We start from the raw sequence: 17,117 nt of genomic DNA on the forward strand, positions 1-17,117 counted from the left end.
TGCTATGGATTTATTTTCTGGATAGTATCTGTTCAATTGTTTGTTTTTCTCTTTTTCTTTTTGATTCTTCTATTTGGAGAACACAACCATCTGTGCTTAGGGATTACTCTTGATTTTGCACTCAAGGATAACCTCTGGCAGGACTTGGGGGACCATATGTGTGCCAGAGATTGAATGTAGGTTAGCCACTGTACTATCTGGCCTCTTCTTTGTTTCTTTACATGCTACAAATGACTGAATTTATCTGAGTTTTCTCTTATTCTTCCTTTTTCGCTTATTATGACACCTCTCAGATCTATTCATATTATAATAAAATAGGAAGCTTCATGTTTTCTGAAGGTTGAGGATTAGTCTATTATGTATATGTTATATCTTGATTCATTGACCACTTATGTAATTTTCTGACATTATTGTTACTGTAAATCATTCTCTAATATTGATTTACAATTTTAAGTTTTGTATGTGCAACTTCACAACTCAGCATGTACATAACATAGTATGCCTACCGTAAAGTGTAGTTTCCATCTGTCATCGATCAGTAAAGCACTAGACTTTCTCTGTCTGTTCCACATCCCAACCCTATTCTTCAGGCTTTAGATTTTGCTTAATTGATTTTTATCAGGTGTGTGTGTGTTGAGAGGTTAGAGCCTCGCCCTCCAAACCTGCATGCTTAGCCCATTGAGCTTTCTCTATGTTTTGCATGTTTGCTCAGTTCTTTATCATTTATATGAGTGGAATAATATTTTCCTGTGTCTCATGTCTTATTTAACATAATTCTCTGAGTCTGTGCATGTTATGGAAAATGGAAATAATTTATTTATTTGGTTTGGTTTGGTTTTGGAGCTACATTAGGGTTTACTCCTGAATGTGAATGGGAAACCAAATGAGGTACCTGTGAGGATTAACTGGTGCCTACTGAATATAAGGCCTCAACACCTAGGTTATCTCTTTGGCCTCTGGTTTACATTTCAACAGGAAAATACAAGATGTCATGTATTTAATTTGGAAAAAGAAAGCTCGTTTCTCAACCAGGAGGGAAAGAAAGCCTGGACAGATTTGATATTTGCCAGAGTTATCTTTGTCTCTCTGCTCTCGCCACATATGTGGTCACACCAGTAAAAGGGAAAGCATTTTGGGACAGTTTTTGTCTGCAAAAATAAATTCCAAGGTTGGGCAAAATCTAGTCATACGATGGTATCAGAAGTTAGGAACTGTCATCTGTGCCCAGAGAACCATGGAATCATGTCCATCTTGAGTGTGAATGGGGAAAATAAACCTCTGTTATTAGAAAAGAGAGGATGAATAATGGGGCAATGGTGTCAGCCAGTTAGTGATCCTGATAGCTACCAGCTACCATGCCTAATAATGTCCTGTCTACTAGGGATGCATTGTATCCTAATTGTATCCATCGTATTCATAATTGGTTGAAAAAACTCTGAAATACATTAATTACTGCATTTATGTTCTGATTTTTGTCTTAAAATTAATGGTTTTATTGCCACATCATGACAGAGTGTAACCATTTTGCTTTTAGCAGCATTGTTACTTTATTTTCACAGAATGATCTTTCATAAATAAAAATTATCATTAAAATACTGAGGTAATGTTATTTTGGAATGTTTCTCTACATTCAAAGATGGAATTAGAATTCCTGCAGAACTTTAGCACTGCACTGTCCACTGTCCTCCTGTTGTTCATCAATTTTCCCAAGTGGGCCTAGTAATGTCTCCATTGTGAGACTTCTTGTCACTGTGTTTGGCATATCGAAGACGTCACGGGTAGCTTGTCAGGCTTTGCCATGCAGGCGAGATACTCTCAGTAGCTTGCCGGTCTCTCTGAGAGGGGCAGAGGAATCGAACCTAGGTCAACCAGGTCGGCGCATGCAAGGCAAATGCCCTACCACTGTGCTATCACTTCAGCCCTGCAGAATTTTAAGTCTCACGATTATGTATTTATAAATATCATCAGGGTTAAAGCAATAGTACGGCAGGTAAGGCATTTTCCTTGCCTGCAGCTGATCTGGGTTCAGTTCTTGGAATCCCATATGCTCCCCCATAACCACCACTAGGAGTAATTAATGAGAGCGGAGCCAGGGGCAACTTCTGAGCATCGTTGGATTTGACACCCCAAATAAATCCCCTAAAAAGCTTTATACAAGAGACTGGAGAGGTAATTCAAAGTACATATCTTGCATATCTTATATGTGCAATGCCCTCATTTCATTATGCTCCGCCACATGAGCAGTGTGGGGTAAAGCCCTGGAAGCCCCCAAGCACAACTATGCATGTCCTTGGTAGTCCCTTGCACAGCTGAGTCTCATGTAGTCCCATGTTGCCAGACCCACGTGCTAGATAGGTTGTCCTAGTATCACTGGGAGTGGTACGCCAGACCCCTCTGAGCATCACATAGGAGCCCTCCTGTGTTGTTATACAAGAGAAAACATTGGAAAGTAGGGACTTTATAAGCAGTCCTTTGTTTATTTTTTTTGCATGCCTTGAGTTATAATAAGGAACCCCACTTTCTTCTTTAAAATGCAAAAGCAAACACCTCTCCCAAAAAAAATAGGAAATGAAAGAAAGAAAAAACATTAACAGGCCCTTTCATAGTTTGACTCAAAATTTAAAAACATGACTAAGGTGAATGTTTGTCTTCAAGAACATTTGCTGGACTGTTTCCTAAGTAACCTTTCGATTTGTTTTTGCACAAATTATATGGTGTTTGTGCTCATTTTATAGAACTGTCTCATTTATAAATTCGACTTCTTTCTTAATTTAACTAAAACTGCTGTTTCCTGTCCAAGTACATTTGTTTCCATAGAAGCTTAAACATAGTCTTTATTTCTAAGTTCAGCTATGTGTTTACTTGGGAAGGGAAGGGTTTTTCCCAAAATAAACAACAGTTGAATCACTTATTTAAATATGGCTTCTGTTGAAAGTTGACTCTGTGGCCCAGACGCCTTCATTTCTGCATAAAGATAATGTACTTGGTTAGAATAGCACCCTCTTCAGAGAGGCCCAGCTCCAGTCCACATATCATTGCCAGCTCGCCAGTGTTCTAGATGAATTTCACTCATACTCATTTTTTTTTCCAGCTGAGACATACTCATCTTCTGAACATTAGGTCTTGAGGTAAAAGAATAATTGAATTTTAGGAAAGTTTATTGTGTCATTAATTCTTGTTGATCGAAGCTGTACTTGTTTGTGTTGTACTGAATTTGCTACATGCTTTACAATGTGTTTTTTTAAGTCCTTGTTCTATATGAGTATGCATTTGGTAAGTCAGTGCTCTTTTAAATCAGTGTTACATTCCATACTCTAGACTTGTCAGAAATAAAGGAGAATTCATATAGTCTGATTTATTTTTCATATTTTACTTTAACCTCACACCCTAGTATCTCATCTCACTGTATTGATAAAGCATTGAAACTGTAAACATTTTGCCAAAGATTGCTAATTTGTTGAAGCTAGAACTAAAGATTCCTCTACACACACACACACACACACACACACACACACACACACACACACACGCTCTTTACCACTTAACTCATAGCTAATTCTTGCTCCTACGAGTATTTTTCCTTGGAGTAAGATGCACATGCTAAAATATCTCTAAAAGTGAGTATGTTTATGTTGAATCTTTAATAATTTTATTCACGTTTTATTTTAATATTATGCTTGCTATTATTATTCCAAGGTAAATTATTCTAATTTTCCTATTTTATTTTAAACAGATCATGTTGTTTGTGAAGAAGAGTTTAAATACGCCATGTTAGCTTTAAACTGTATATGCCCAGCAACCTCTACACTTATCACACTACTGGTTCATACCTCTAGAGGGCAGTAAGTATATTTTTTCTTTAAGATAATGCATTTTGAATTATAAAAGAATAAGTGCAATTAAGTGATTTAGAAGTATATTAAGTCAATTAGATATATATGTTTGTATTTTTTATCTTCATCTTACAAACATTAATAAATAGCTAGAAATATTTGCTGTTAAGTCATCAAACACAGAAAGTTACTATTTGCCATCTTTTCTAACTAATCTTGAGACAATAATTTTCACCTTAAATTCTAAGTGTCCATGTCCTTCTACTATTAAGGTATGGTTTCTATTTTCTGGATTAATTCCCAACAAATAAGACTTAATAAAACCTATAGTGTGATAGTGTCTAGTATAAAATATAAGCATATTTCATCTTGAGGTAAGTTTTTCATCTTAAAGCTATAAGTAACAATTAACCACAAAATAATGATATTGTCATTATAGAATGATAGGAAAAACTGATGTTAGTTAATGTATTATGAAAGAAATAAGTTTTAAAATGTGCATTTCAAGGCAAGTGGGGGAAATGAATACCACCAGAACCTTTTGCTGTTATAAATTTTGATAGAATTTCATAAATTAGCAGGGTGTTTTGATTTGATTAAGGAAAATAAGTAAACATCATCATCACTCCTGTTTAATGAAACAGGGGATAAACAGAATTTTATTTGTTTTCCCATTTCATACTTGATATTTTAGATAAACCGTGCAAATTTAAAGTAAATTCCTCTATGATGTTTGTTTTGTTTTGTTTTGGGGCCACACCTGGTGATGCTCAGGGTGACTCCTAGCTGTGCACTCAGGAATTACTACTTGTAGTGCTTGAGAGACCATATGGGATGCTGGTGATTGAATCTGGAATTGACTGTGTGCAAGGAAAGTATCTTCCTGCCATAGTATTACTCCAGCCCACATATTGATGTTTATTATCAATTAAACTTAGTAAATCAAAAATCATTATTTAAATAGAGTGACAGGTGAAATAAATAGGAAATGAAATTTTTAAAACTTTAAAAATAGTTGAAGTTTTTTGTTTGTTTCAAACTGAATTTTTATTTTATTTATTTTTATTGAAGCACTGTAAAATACACAGTTACAAAGCTTTTCATTATCATATTTCATATTTATCAGATGTGTATTTGACAGATATCCTTTCCCATTCTGTATACTGTCTTTGTATTTTGTTCACTGTTTCTTTTGAGGTGCAGAAGCTTCTCAGTTTAAGATAGTCCCATTTGTCTATCTCTGTTTTCACTTGCTTGGCCAGTGGCGTGACATCTTTGAAGATACCATTAGCTTCAATGTCATGGAGGGTTTTGCCAACTTTTTCCTCAATGTACCTTATGGATTCCGGTCTGATTTTGAGTTCTTTAATCCACTTTGATCTTACTTTTGTACATGGAATTAGGCAGAGATCTGAGCCCACCTTTTTGCATGTAACCATGCAATTTTGCCAGCACAATTTGTTAAAGAGGCTTTCTTTGCTCCACTTCACTTTTCTTGCCCCCTTATTGAAGACTAGACGGTCATATGCTTGGGGGAAGATGTCAGTATATTCAACCCTGTTCCATTGGTCTACAGCTCTGCCTTAGTTCCAATACCATGCTATTTTAATTATTACTGCTTTGTAGTAGAGTTTGAAGTTAGGGAGGTAGATTTCCTCCCGTTTTCTTTTTCCCAAGAATTGCTTTAGTTATTCGTGGGGGTTTATTGTTCCATATAAATTTCAGGAGTGTTTGCTGCATTTATTTGAAGAATGTCATGGGTATCCTAATAGGGATCGCGTTGAATTTATACTTTGGGAAGTATTGCCATTTTGACAATGTTAATTCTCCCGATCCCTGAACAGGGGATATTTTTCCATTTCCTCATGTCCTCTTTCATTTCCTGAAGCAGCGTTTTGTAGTTTTCTTTGTACAGGTCCTTTACTTCCTTAGTTAAGCCGATTTCTAGGTACTTGATTTTCCGGGGCACAATTGTGAATGGGATTGTTTTATTCATGTCACTTTCTTCTCTTTCACTGTTTGCATATAGGAAAGCCGGGAGCTGGGTTTTATAGTCTCTGAGTCTTGGCTGTTGATGGAATTACACGGGCGCCAGGGGGCCATTTGGTGGGTGTAACCCCCGCCTACGGAATTTAGAGGATCTGGGTGGAGGATGATTAGCCCCGGTCCAAGTAGGCTTGGAGATCTCAGTCCCGGAACCCGCATGCCTTTGTTCCTCTGCCTGTACTTTCATGTGTGTGGAGAGTGGTCTCAGCATGGTGGTGGCTGGTTCTGGAGGTCTTTGGCTGCTGGATCCCTCGTCGGGGCAGGCAGGGAAACTCAACCCACTCCACTCCAAGGGGCCCCGGCAAGGACAGCCAGGTGCGGGGGCAGGAGACCACCAGAACCAGCCACCACCATGCTGAGACCACTCTTCACATGCATGAAGGTACCGGCAGAGGAACAAAGGCATACGGGTCCCGGGACTGAGATCTCCAAGCCTGCTTGGATCAGGACTGAGCATCCTCCACCCAGATCCTCCGAATTCCAGTAGGCAGGGGTCACGTCCACCAATTGGTCCCCTGGTGCCGTGTAATCCCATCAACGGCCAAGACTCAGAGACTATAAAACCCAGCTCCCAGAAGAGAACAGCGCAGAGTCTCCTGCCCCCGCGCCTGGCTGTCCTCGCCGGGTCCCCTTGGAGGGAAGCGGGTTGAATTTCCCTCCCCGCCCAGACCAGGGCTCTGGCAGCAGAAGACCTATTGTTATAATCATGTTGTTTTTATCTTTTCTTTTATTGATATGGTGTACTATTTTTCACTTATCGTGTTAAAACATCCTTCCTTCCTCAGCATGAATTCTACTTGGTTGTGGTGTATAGACTCGTGGGTGGGGCATTTGCCTTGCACGTGGCTAACCCAGGTTCGATTCTTCCATCCCTCTTGGAGAGCCCGGCAAGCTACCAGGAGTATCCCACCCACACAGCAGAGCTTGGCAAGCTCTCCATGGTGTATTCGATGTGCCAAAAACAGTAACAACAAGTCTCACAATGGAAACCTCACTGGTGTCCGCTCAAGCAAATTGGTGAACAATGGGAGGACAGTGCTACAGTGCTACGGTATGGTGTATGATTTTTTTTATGTTGTTGGGTTCATATCACTAGTATTTACTGAGGATCTTTGCATCTATAATCCTCAGGGATATTGGTCTATGTTTCTCTTTTTCTGTCTGCTTTTGATATCATGGAAACATTTGCCTCAGAAAGACTGTTTGGGAATGTTTCTGTTTCTTCAGTTTTCTGTGAAAGCTTGAAAAGGATTGGGATTAGGTCCTCTTTAAAGATTTGGAAAAAAATCGTTAATGAAACCATCTGGGTCAGGTCTTTTGTTTTTGGGGAGACTTTGGATTACCATTTCAATTTTCTTGATGGTGATAGATCTATCCAGGTATTCCAAATCTTCTTGGTTCAGCCTTGGAAGGTTATAGGAACCCAGAATTTTATCCATTTCTTCAAGGTTCTCTTTTTTCTTGACATAGTTTCTCCTAGTAATCTCTGATGAGCCTATAAATTTCTGTGGTTTGGGGGGCTGGAGCGATAGCACAGCAGGTAGGGTGTTTGCCTTCCACTCAGCCGACCCGGGTTCAATTCTCAGCATCCCATATGGTCCCCGAACACTGCTAGGAGTAATTCCTGAGTGCATGAGCCAGGAATAACCCCTGTGCATCGCAGGGTATAACCCAAAAAGCAAAAATTTTTTTTTCTGTGGTTTCTATTATGATGTCCCCCTTTTCTTTTCTGATTTGGTTTATTAGGGTTATTTCTCTGTTTTTTTAGCGAATCTTCCTTAGTGTTTTATAACTTTTGTTTTCTAAAAGAATAGGTCTCAGTTTTATTGATATTTCAGATTGTTTTTTGGAATTCCAGCTCATTTATTTATGCCTTATGTTTTATTATTTCCTTCCTCCTGCCTTGTTGGGCTCCTTTTGTTGGTCATTTTCCAAGATTTTAATCTGGAAATTAAGTTATTTATTTGGGCTCTTTCTTCATTCCTGATTAATTCTTGTAGAGCTATAAACTTTCCTCTTAACATGCTTTTAATGTGTCCCACATGTTCTGGTAACTCATGTCTTCATTTTTCTTTGTTTTCAAGAATCTTTGATTTCCTCTTTGTTTCCTCTCTAAGCCTTTGTTTATTCAGTAGTGAGCTGTTTAATTTCTAGATGTTTGATTTGATTCTCTGTTTCTGAGTGTGAGTAACTTCTGTTTTCAGTGCATCATGGCTTGAAAAAATAGTTGATACAACTTCTATCCTCTTAATTTTATAGAGGTTTATGTTGTGGTCTAGTATGTGGTCTGTCTTGGAGAATGTCTCAAGTGCACTGATGAAGAATGTATATTTTGCTTTTGAGGGATGGAAAGCCCTATATATATAAATACTAACTCGGTTTTTTGCCTTTCTTCCCTCAAATAAGTATTTCCTTGCTGAGTTTTAACCTAGTTGATCTATGAAGAGGTTAAAAAGCGGTGTTGTAGTCCCCAACTACTATTGTGTTGCTATTAGTGTCTTTTTTCAAATCTATTGGAATTTGTTTTGAGTACTTTGCTGGTCTTTTATTAGATGCATGTGCATTTAAGAGTGAGTTCTTTCTGATGTGTAGATTTCTTGATCATTAAAAAATGTCCTTCACTGTCTCTTATAACCTTCTTCAGCCTGAAGACTGTGTTCTCCAATACTAGTATGGCCACTCCCGCTTTGTAGGGGTGAGGGGGGGTATCTTTAAGAATTGTTTTCCGTCCTTTCACTTTGAGTCTGTGTTTTCTCTGAATGTTCAAATGTGTTTCTTGCAGGCAGCAGACTGTTGGGTTCAATTTTCTAATGCATCCTGCACTCTCTGTCTCTTAATTGATGCATTTAGCCTGTTGACATTAGGAAAGTTTATTGTTATGGGATTTTGTGACATCTTTCCCCAGGAGTTTTCTGTATTTGTGGTGTTTGTCTTATGTTTAGTGGCCCATTTAGTTTTATTCTGGTAAAAGTCGTTTCGAGACTATGAAGTCCCTGAGTAGTTTATCTAGAAGTTGTTTACTGTTCCTTCAAATCTGAATGAGAGTCTGGCTGGGTAAAGTGTTTATTACGAGGTGTTCATTTAATTGAGTTTTGTTACTATAGGCCACCACTGTCTTTGAGCCCAGAGGGTTTTACCTACTAAGTCTGCTGTAATTCATAAGAATATTCCTTTGCAGGGAGGGAAACTCAATCCACCCCCCTCCAAGGGGCCCCGGCAAGGACAGCCAGGCACAGGGGCAGGAGACTCTGCGCTGTTCTCTTCCGGGAGCTGGGTTTTATAGCCTCTGGGTCTTGGCCGTTGATAGGATTACACTGTGCTGGGGGTCAGATGGTGGGTGTGACCCCTGCCTACTGGAAGGTGGAGGATCTGGGTGGAGGATGCTCAGCCCTGATCCGAGCAGGCTTGGAGATCTCAGTCCCGGGACCCACATGCCTTTGTTCCTCTGCCGGTACCTTCATGCATATGGAGAGTGGTCTCAGCATGGTGGTGGCTGCTTCTGGAGGTCTTCAGTTGCCAGAGCTCTGTTCGGGGCGGAGAAGGAAACTCAACCTGCCCCCTCTAAGGTACCCCAATGAGTACAGCCAGGCGCAGGGGCAGGAGACTCCCCGCCCTGAATAGAGCTCTGGCAACCAAAGACCTCCAGAACCAGCCACCATCATGCTGAGACTACTCTCCTCACACATGAAGGCACCGGTAGAGGAACAAAGGCATGCGGGTCCCGGGGCTGAGATCTCCAAGCCTGCTTGGATCGGGGCTGAGCATCTTCCACCCAGATCCTCTACCTTCCAGTAGGCAGGGGTCACAACCACCATATGACCCCCAGCGCCGTGTAATCCCATCAAGGGCCAAGACCCAGAGACTATAAAACCCAGCTTCCGGAAGAGAACAGCGCAGAGTCTTCTGCCCCTGCGCCTGGCTATCCTCACCAGGGCCAAGACCCAGAGACTATAAAACTCAGCTCCCGGAAGTACGCAGAAGCACTTGCGGCCGTGTGACATCTTATTATCTCATTCTTACTTTGGACAAACTGGCAGGTTACCCAATGTTACCTGCCCACATGGCAGAGTCTGGCAAACTCCCCGTGGCATACCCAATATGCCAAATACCAGTAACAATGATGGGTCTCATTCTCCTAACTCTGAAAGAGCCTTGAATATGGCACTTTTTAAAAAATCTCAGGGCTAGGACGAAGGAGACATTACTGGGGCCTGCTTGAGGCAATCGACGAAAGACAGGATGATCGTCATTGTGATTCCTTTGCAATTGAGGTCCTTCTTTGATCTTGCTCTTTTCGGTATTCTATTTCTATGATTTCCCTCATTCTGATTAGGTTGTGTCTTGGAATATTTTTATTTGGATTTCTTTTTTCTAGTACCTGTTTGGTTTCCTGAACTCTTCAGTTCTGGGAACTTCTCAGCAATGATAACTTTGATGGCTGCATCTTCATCAGAGTTTTCTTCTTGCCTCTCTGGTAACCCAACAATTCTTATGTTGTTCCTCGTGAATTCATCCCTGTGTTCTCTTATCATCTGTTGGTATATTTTTAGGCTCTTTTCCATCTTCTGCTATTCTCTGGAGATTTTCTATACCTCTTCTTCTAGATCACTGACTGTCCTCAGGAAAAGTTATTCTTGTTTCTGACCTTAGGTCTTCCAGTTAGTTTTTCATTTCACCTACCAAGTTTTTCAGATCTGTCATTTCTGCTTGCACTTATTTTCATTTGTATTTTCTCATTTCTGCTATTAGATTCTTGTATTTTATTGCAGTGTCTTCCATTGTTTCTTTGAACTACTGTATGCATCCTTAACAGATCCGTTCGAAACTCTTTGAAAGAGAAGTTATATAGTTTTGGTTGGGTCATCTGGGCTGGGAACTTCGCTCACCAACTTCGCTCAGCAACATCTGGTGGGTTTGTGTGTTGTTTTACATTGTGACCTTTGCGGTTTGGATTTGTTTCTTGTCTGTTATTGTGTGGCTAAGAACCTACAGTTAGGATGTCTTTGTGTATTTATAGTGAGTTATGGGGAGGTGCAGAGATTTGATGCCTGGGTTTATTTGTACCTCTAAGATAGAATATAAATAAAGTCACATTGTTGTGCTGACACTCACAAAGTTTGGGGGTTAGATTTTAGAGGGATGTCATGAGGGCTATCACTTGACAGTGCAAGTGCTTCCTGCGGCTTGCAGGGTTTCCTTTTGTGACTGAGGAGGGTACTGGTCCCACCACGGTTCATACACCTGTGTGTGTTAGAGGAAAACCATCTGGACCAAGGTTTTAAGGAGAAATTGGACATACCCAGTAGTATTTCAAATAATCTTTACTATCTTCCTTTTAAAGTATGTTTTTGCTCTTTTGAGATTGTGAGTTTCCCAGGAACTATTTTCCCAAACTTCTAAATAAAAATATTTTTGCTCTGTAGATTTATAAGCTTTTGTTTCATGCAATAGAAAGATGCAGCCAAATCACAAATAAAACTGTCTTTTTTTGAAAACACTCAGACTTATAATGAAATTAAATAAAATACTAAGAAACTTTTAACACTAATTTGTCAATCTTTCATAGAAATGATCACATTCATACTGTTGTTGCCAACGAATCATAAAGCTTTAGATCTGAATATCTAATGCAGCTTCATTGTTGTACAAATGATAAAGTGAGACTTATTAACACTAATAGGAATCACTACTCATAGACAAATTATATTATCTAATTCCTAGTAAACATTGTTATTGGCACATAATATTCCCCGATGAACAAATTGCATGGTATCATTAAATGAGAATTGTAGTGACCCTTAAAAAAATAACCTTTTTTAAATGTACTCCAATCAATTTGTTTCATTAAAAATAAATAAATTAAGCACCTGCTGGTGCTGCCAGCAGGTCAGTCTGTACCTGTTAGGCGAGTGCATCAGCAGCCTGATGGTGGCTTCAGACTTCTAAATACCCTAAAATTGCTGCTGTGCCTTTGGCCAGACCCCAAAAACTTGGGGCCAAATTTACCAAGAAAGTAAAAAGCCAAAACTTAGGTATCTGGGAGACACACCCACAAACCACCTCCAGCTCAGCTATATAATTGGAGGCAAGACCTCTCTGGTTCCTGATCAAACTGCTTAATGGCCATGATCCCAGAGACTCAGAAGCAAATCTCGGAACCCAGCAGCTTTTTGCAGAGATGTGTCCAGTCTTTGCAGTAGGTTACTGGTCCTGGGCCACCCCAGGAGGGAAAGGTTGCTGTCCCTATGCCTGCTCCCCATTGGCGGCTCAGTGGTCACCATCATCCAGAGGCCATTGGACAGTCAGGTTTGGGTCCCAGATGGGACACATGGAGTCTCATAGGATGGGGGTGGAGCCAGCCCTTTCCTCCCCACCCTAACCAGACCAAAAGTCATCGCCCACAAATGGCCTCTCTGGCTCCTAATCAAGCTGCTTAATGGCCATGATTCCAGAGACTCAGGAAAAAAATCTCTGAACCCAGCAGGTATTGGCAGAAATCCCTCATGATTTAATTGTTAAAATTTCGGAATTTCAAAATTGTGTGGCCACTACCGCAGCCACGCAACATCATATGTTATTCATACCCAGCAATAGAAAACAAATTGTCTATGGTTGCCTTTTCAGCATATCTGAGTGTTGGGTTAAAATCCCAAATAATAATGGTGTGTCTGGGGTCGAAATATTGAATGAAATCAAAGAGAGAGAGTAATGTGAAAATCATCTGCCCCACAGGTAGGTGTGAAGTGGGGGGGTGGTATATTGGGGTTTTTGGTGGTGGAAAATGGCCACTGTGAAGGGGCAGTTCTTTTATCATTGTATGACTGAGTCTTAAACCCGAAAACTTTGTAACTGCTCTCACGGTGATTTAATAAATAAATTTATAAAAAAGAAAAAAAGAAGGTAGAGTTTATGCCCAATTCAATCAGCCTAAATCAATAGCTGAATAAATAGCAATACTCCTACTTTAAAAAATTAATGAGTTATAATGTAAATTATATTAAACAATTTTCAAAATGAAATGTTCCTGATTGGTAGAGTGGCTAGTAAATATGTATTAATATTTATGGTACAAAGAGCAGATGATGGTAAGTTTTGATGGAAATATAAAGAAGTCAGAACACTGATATATTACTAATGAAATTTTTTAAAATGTTATAATCTCTTTTGAAATTATTCTGTATTTCTTCATTGTGTTAGATAGATATCATTTCCTTCTAGTCTGTAAGATTTCATTTGAAAAATCTATATGATGTTTTTTTGATAGCTCCCTTTTAGACAGTTTTTCAGTTTGCTCTTAGTGCTGTCAGGATAGTCAATATTGGAATATTGACAATTATGATGTGTTCTTAATGTTTTTATTTGGATTTATCCTATTGGACCTCTAAGTCCCTCAATCTGGGCAATTTGATAAAACAAGACAAGTGGAGTCTTTTTCCCATCTCTCATTCCTCTTGTCTAGGGTTTCTGTAATTCAGAGTTATTTCTACTTAGCCTCTCCCATAGATCTATAATTTCTTTTTCATATCTTAAAATTCTTTTTTCCTGTTTTTGTTGTTCTCTTTGGATAGTTTCATGCATCTTATCTTTGAGTACACTTGTTTATTCCTCTGCTTATGTCATCCTTCTGCCTATTTCTTCTATTTTATTTTTATTTCCCTAGCAAGATCAGTAATAGTCCATGTAAGTCTCCCTGATGCTTTCTCCTCCTATTTGTTTTGGTTTGGTTTGGGGATATACCTGGCTATCCTCGGGCCTTACTCTTGTCTTGATGCTCAGAAATTACTCAGAATCGAATGCGTGCTGGCTGCATTCAAGACAAGCATCTCTGTACTCTCTGGCACTGACAAGCATTTTGACTAGTATAAATTGTTGATTCATTGCCTGGTAAAGCCAATTAACAGAGTTGATTACAAATCCAATCATTTTAATTCTAAATAGATTTTATAGGTAATTTAAGATTTATAGGTAATTTCTCATTTGTTCCTTTATAATTTATTAAATTAGTAATTTATTGAACATTTGTTTATTGACTACAGATTTGAATGACATATTTATTCTAGTTATTTTGGGGGGAAAACAACAAAAATTATTTTCATTATGATAATTTTATTCTAATGCAACATATACATATAATAATGCATAAAACATATGATATCTAGAAGATGGTAATACATGAAAAAGAAGGCAGAAAAGAACAATGTGAAATGAAGTGATATAACAATGAGTTCTATTTATCTGATGCAGTCATACATGTCTGCATCAAAGAGCTGATATTTGATTAGTGACCTGGTCAAGTTAAGGTAGCTTTGCAGATGAAGTTTTCCAGGCAGAGGGAAAAGTGAAACTGAGGCTCAAGAGCATCATTTGATGAATAAGTAGAGGAGAGGCACCGGAAAGGTAGTAAAATGTGATATCCAAGAAGAAACAAGGAACGAGCGGATGTAAGCTATTACAGGTCATAAGAATTTTGCCATGAGTAGAAGATGAATTTTATTAATAGACAATGAGTAGAGTGTAATGAAGTCTGTAATTAGAGAGACAAACATGTTAGCTTTTTTATTGAGTAAAAGCAAGGAACTATGCATTGAATCTGGGATAAATCTAAACCAGAAATTTTAAATCAAGTTAGGAAAAGTGCTTTAGTGTGGAAATGATGAGACATATTTCAATCGGAGATATAATTTGAAAGCATTGTTGTCAAGCTTTGTCGACTTTCTGAATATGAGACAAATTCAAAGCAATTGCTGATAATTGAATTGCACAACCAAAAAATACAATTTTGATTTGTTATAGTTAACGATAGGTGTCTAGGTTTTATTCTGAACCATTTAGAATTTGTACTCTTAATAATTTAAACTTTAAGATTCTTGTTAGACTCCTCAACTTTGTCCAATATGCAATCTGAAGGTAAAATAGAAGTCTCCAGTGAAGATATAAATTTGGCTTGCATAGACCTATGAATGCCATTGTTTTCTTTTGTTATGTTTTGTTTGTTTGTTTGTTTGTTTTTTGGGAGGTGACATCATACCTGGCAAAGCTCAGGAGTTCCTGCTGGCTTTGCACTCAGGAATTACTCCTGGTGGTTCTCTGGGGGATGATATGAGATGCCAGGTTTTGAATCTGGATTGTCTGTGTGCAAGTCCAATGCCCTACCCACTGCACTAGCATTCTGGTCTTATGAACACCACTTAAAGCCATGAATCTGAATAAATTCATCTAGATCTAGTTAACTAAGTCCTATGTGCATCAAAATAATTATTTTGAGTTCTTGTAACAGACAGTTTGCTTGTAGCAGAATATATGGTTTAAAGATAAAGCAGGATAACTGAAATAATATATTTTATTTATGATAAAGTAAAAAAAAACTCTAATATTTCAGAGCTTATGCCAAAATTTTTAAGTGCTTTATTTGCTATAAAAGAATAAAAGTGTTTTACTTTATTTGATTATATTTAGAGAAAATAACATATGGACATGCCCCCACGCAATAAAAAGTGAAATTATATGTATATCTTTCTTAAGAGTAATTTTTTGAAACATTTTTTAAAAGCAGAATGAATGAACTTTAAAATGAGGATCCTAATTCATATAATGACAGAAATTTAATTATCAAGGATTTATAGTATAGTCATAAAGATTTTTGTAGGCAAATAGTATCAGAGCAGACATAAAATATTAAGTCCATATTAAAGACTCACATTGTAATTATTTGTTAGTTTATATGCAGAAATAATTTTGAAAATAATTGAAATAAAAGTGAGTAATTAAATGCAATAAAATATAAAATGATAAATGTAGAAAACAAGCATAAAAGATAAAGTAATAGATCAGATAACTGTAAATGAATAATAGGTGCAAATAGATTTAAATAATGAAAGTATCCAATACCATATGTTCAAATATATTTTTGGTTCTCATGATCATAATAGAGTCAATGTAAATCAATTTATCTATGCTAAAGACATATTTTAAGAATCTTACATGGACAGAAAAAAATCTAAGACTGTGCTACATTCCATAAGTCCATTTTAGAAGTAAGGGAGATGCAAAATTGCTTTTATATTCTGTCAGCATCAATTTTAAAAAGTTGTAATTTTGTAAATATGCTTCTCCAGGGTGGTTATTTCATAAGAAGTCCTTTATTAACTCACTGGGAAAGTATGTTATTTTCATCAATGAGATCTGGAAACTACCCATCTGCGCTCTGCTGCGATGCCTTTTGAAAAATGAAATGAACATGTGAACACAAGCTCAAGTTTTTCCCATTGTTTCAGAATAATTGACATCTTTATTTATTTATTTATTTATTTATATATTTATTGTTTTTTGGGTCACACCCAGCGATGCACAGGGGTTACTCCTGGCTCAAGCACTCAGGAATTGCTCCTGGCGGTGCTTGGGGGACCATATGGGATGCTGGGAATCGAACCCGGGTCAGCTGCGTGCAAGGCAAACACCCTACCCGTTGTACTATCGCACCAGCCCCAATAATTGGCATCTTTAAAAATAAAAAACCTTTATTCATGGTTGTTGCCTAACTTGCAAAATTTTATCATCTTTCTAACCAAGTACAAGTAAAAGTATAGAGAGATGGTCTCCCTTGGCTTTTTCTCACAGAGTTTATGATTTTGCACATTTTAAATGAGATGAAATTTTCATTCAAATAATTATTCCTCAAGAGGTTTCTTAATAGTTTTGTGAAATCTGCAAGTACTCTAGAAACACATCAAGCAAAAATGTACTGTGGTTAATTTATGTGCATGGTATTTAAAAAAGGAGTTCTGGTATTTCATACAACTGCTAAATTTTTCTTCCAGGATACAATTAATAATGCTTTTTTGATGAATGTCATTGCTTTTTTTAAAAAAAATCAAATTATGTACTGAAGATTGGGAAATGCTGTTTTTTTATAATGTAAGAGTACTGCTATTTATTCAGCCATTGATTAAGCTGATTGAATTGGTCATTAATTTCACTTTACTTTTTTTACTCAGAATGTCAATTTTATTTTATTATTTTATTGTTATTCTTTTTTCTCCCTTTTTGCTGATTCACTGTGAGATAGAGTTGCAAAGCTTTCATGGTTGAGTTTTGGTAATACAATCATCAAACACCCACCCCTTTTCTATCACAAAAAATCCCCAGTATTCCCCCCTAAACCTCACCCCCTCCCCGTTTCCAACCCTTTCCCTACCTATGTGGCAGACAATTTCCCCCATACTTTCTCTTTACTTTAGT

At 37.8% G+C, this 17,117-nt stretch overlaps 1 protein-coding gene across 2 annotated transcripts in view; it reads left to right on the top strand.

Moving 5' to 3' along the window:
• KCNT2 (potassium sodium-activated channel subfamily T member 2) overlaps nt 1-17,117 on the top strand; it is a 436,080-nt gene that overhangs the window by 256,719 nt on the left and 162,244 nt on the right. For both annotated transcript variants that reach the window (XM_056110603.1, XM_056110604.1), the window contains exon 14: nt 3,734-3,842. In XM_056110603.1, the coding sequence (XP_055966578.1) occupies nt 3,734-3,842 (109 nt within the window). The remainder of the gene's footprint in view (nt 1-3,733; nt 3,843-17,117) is intronic.

The sequence above is a fragment of the Sorex fumeus genome, unplaced genomic scaffold, assembly GCF_029834395.1.
Source record: "Sorex fumeus unplaced genomic scaffold, SorFum_2.1 ptg000010l, whole genome shotgun sequence".
In the NCBI taxonomy this organism is placed as follows: Eukaryota; Metazoa; Chordata; class Mammalia; order Eulipotyphla; family Soricidae; genus Sorex; species Sorex fumeus.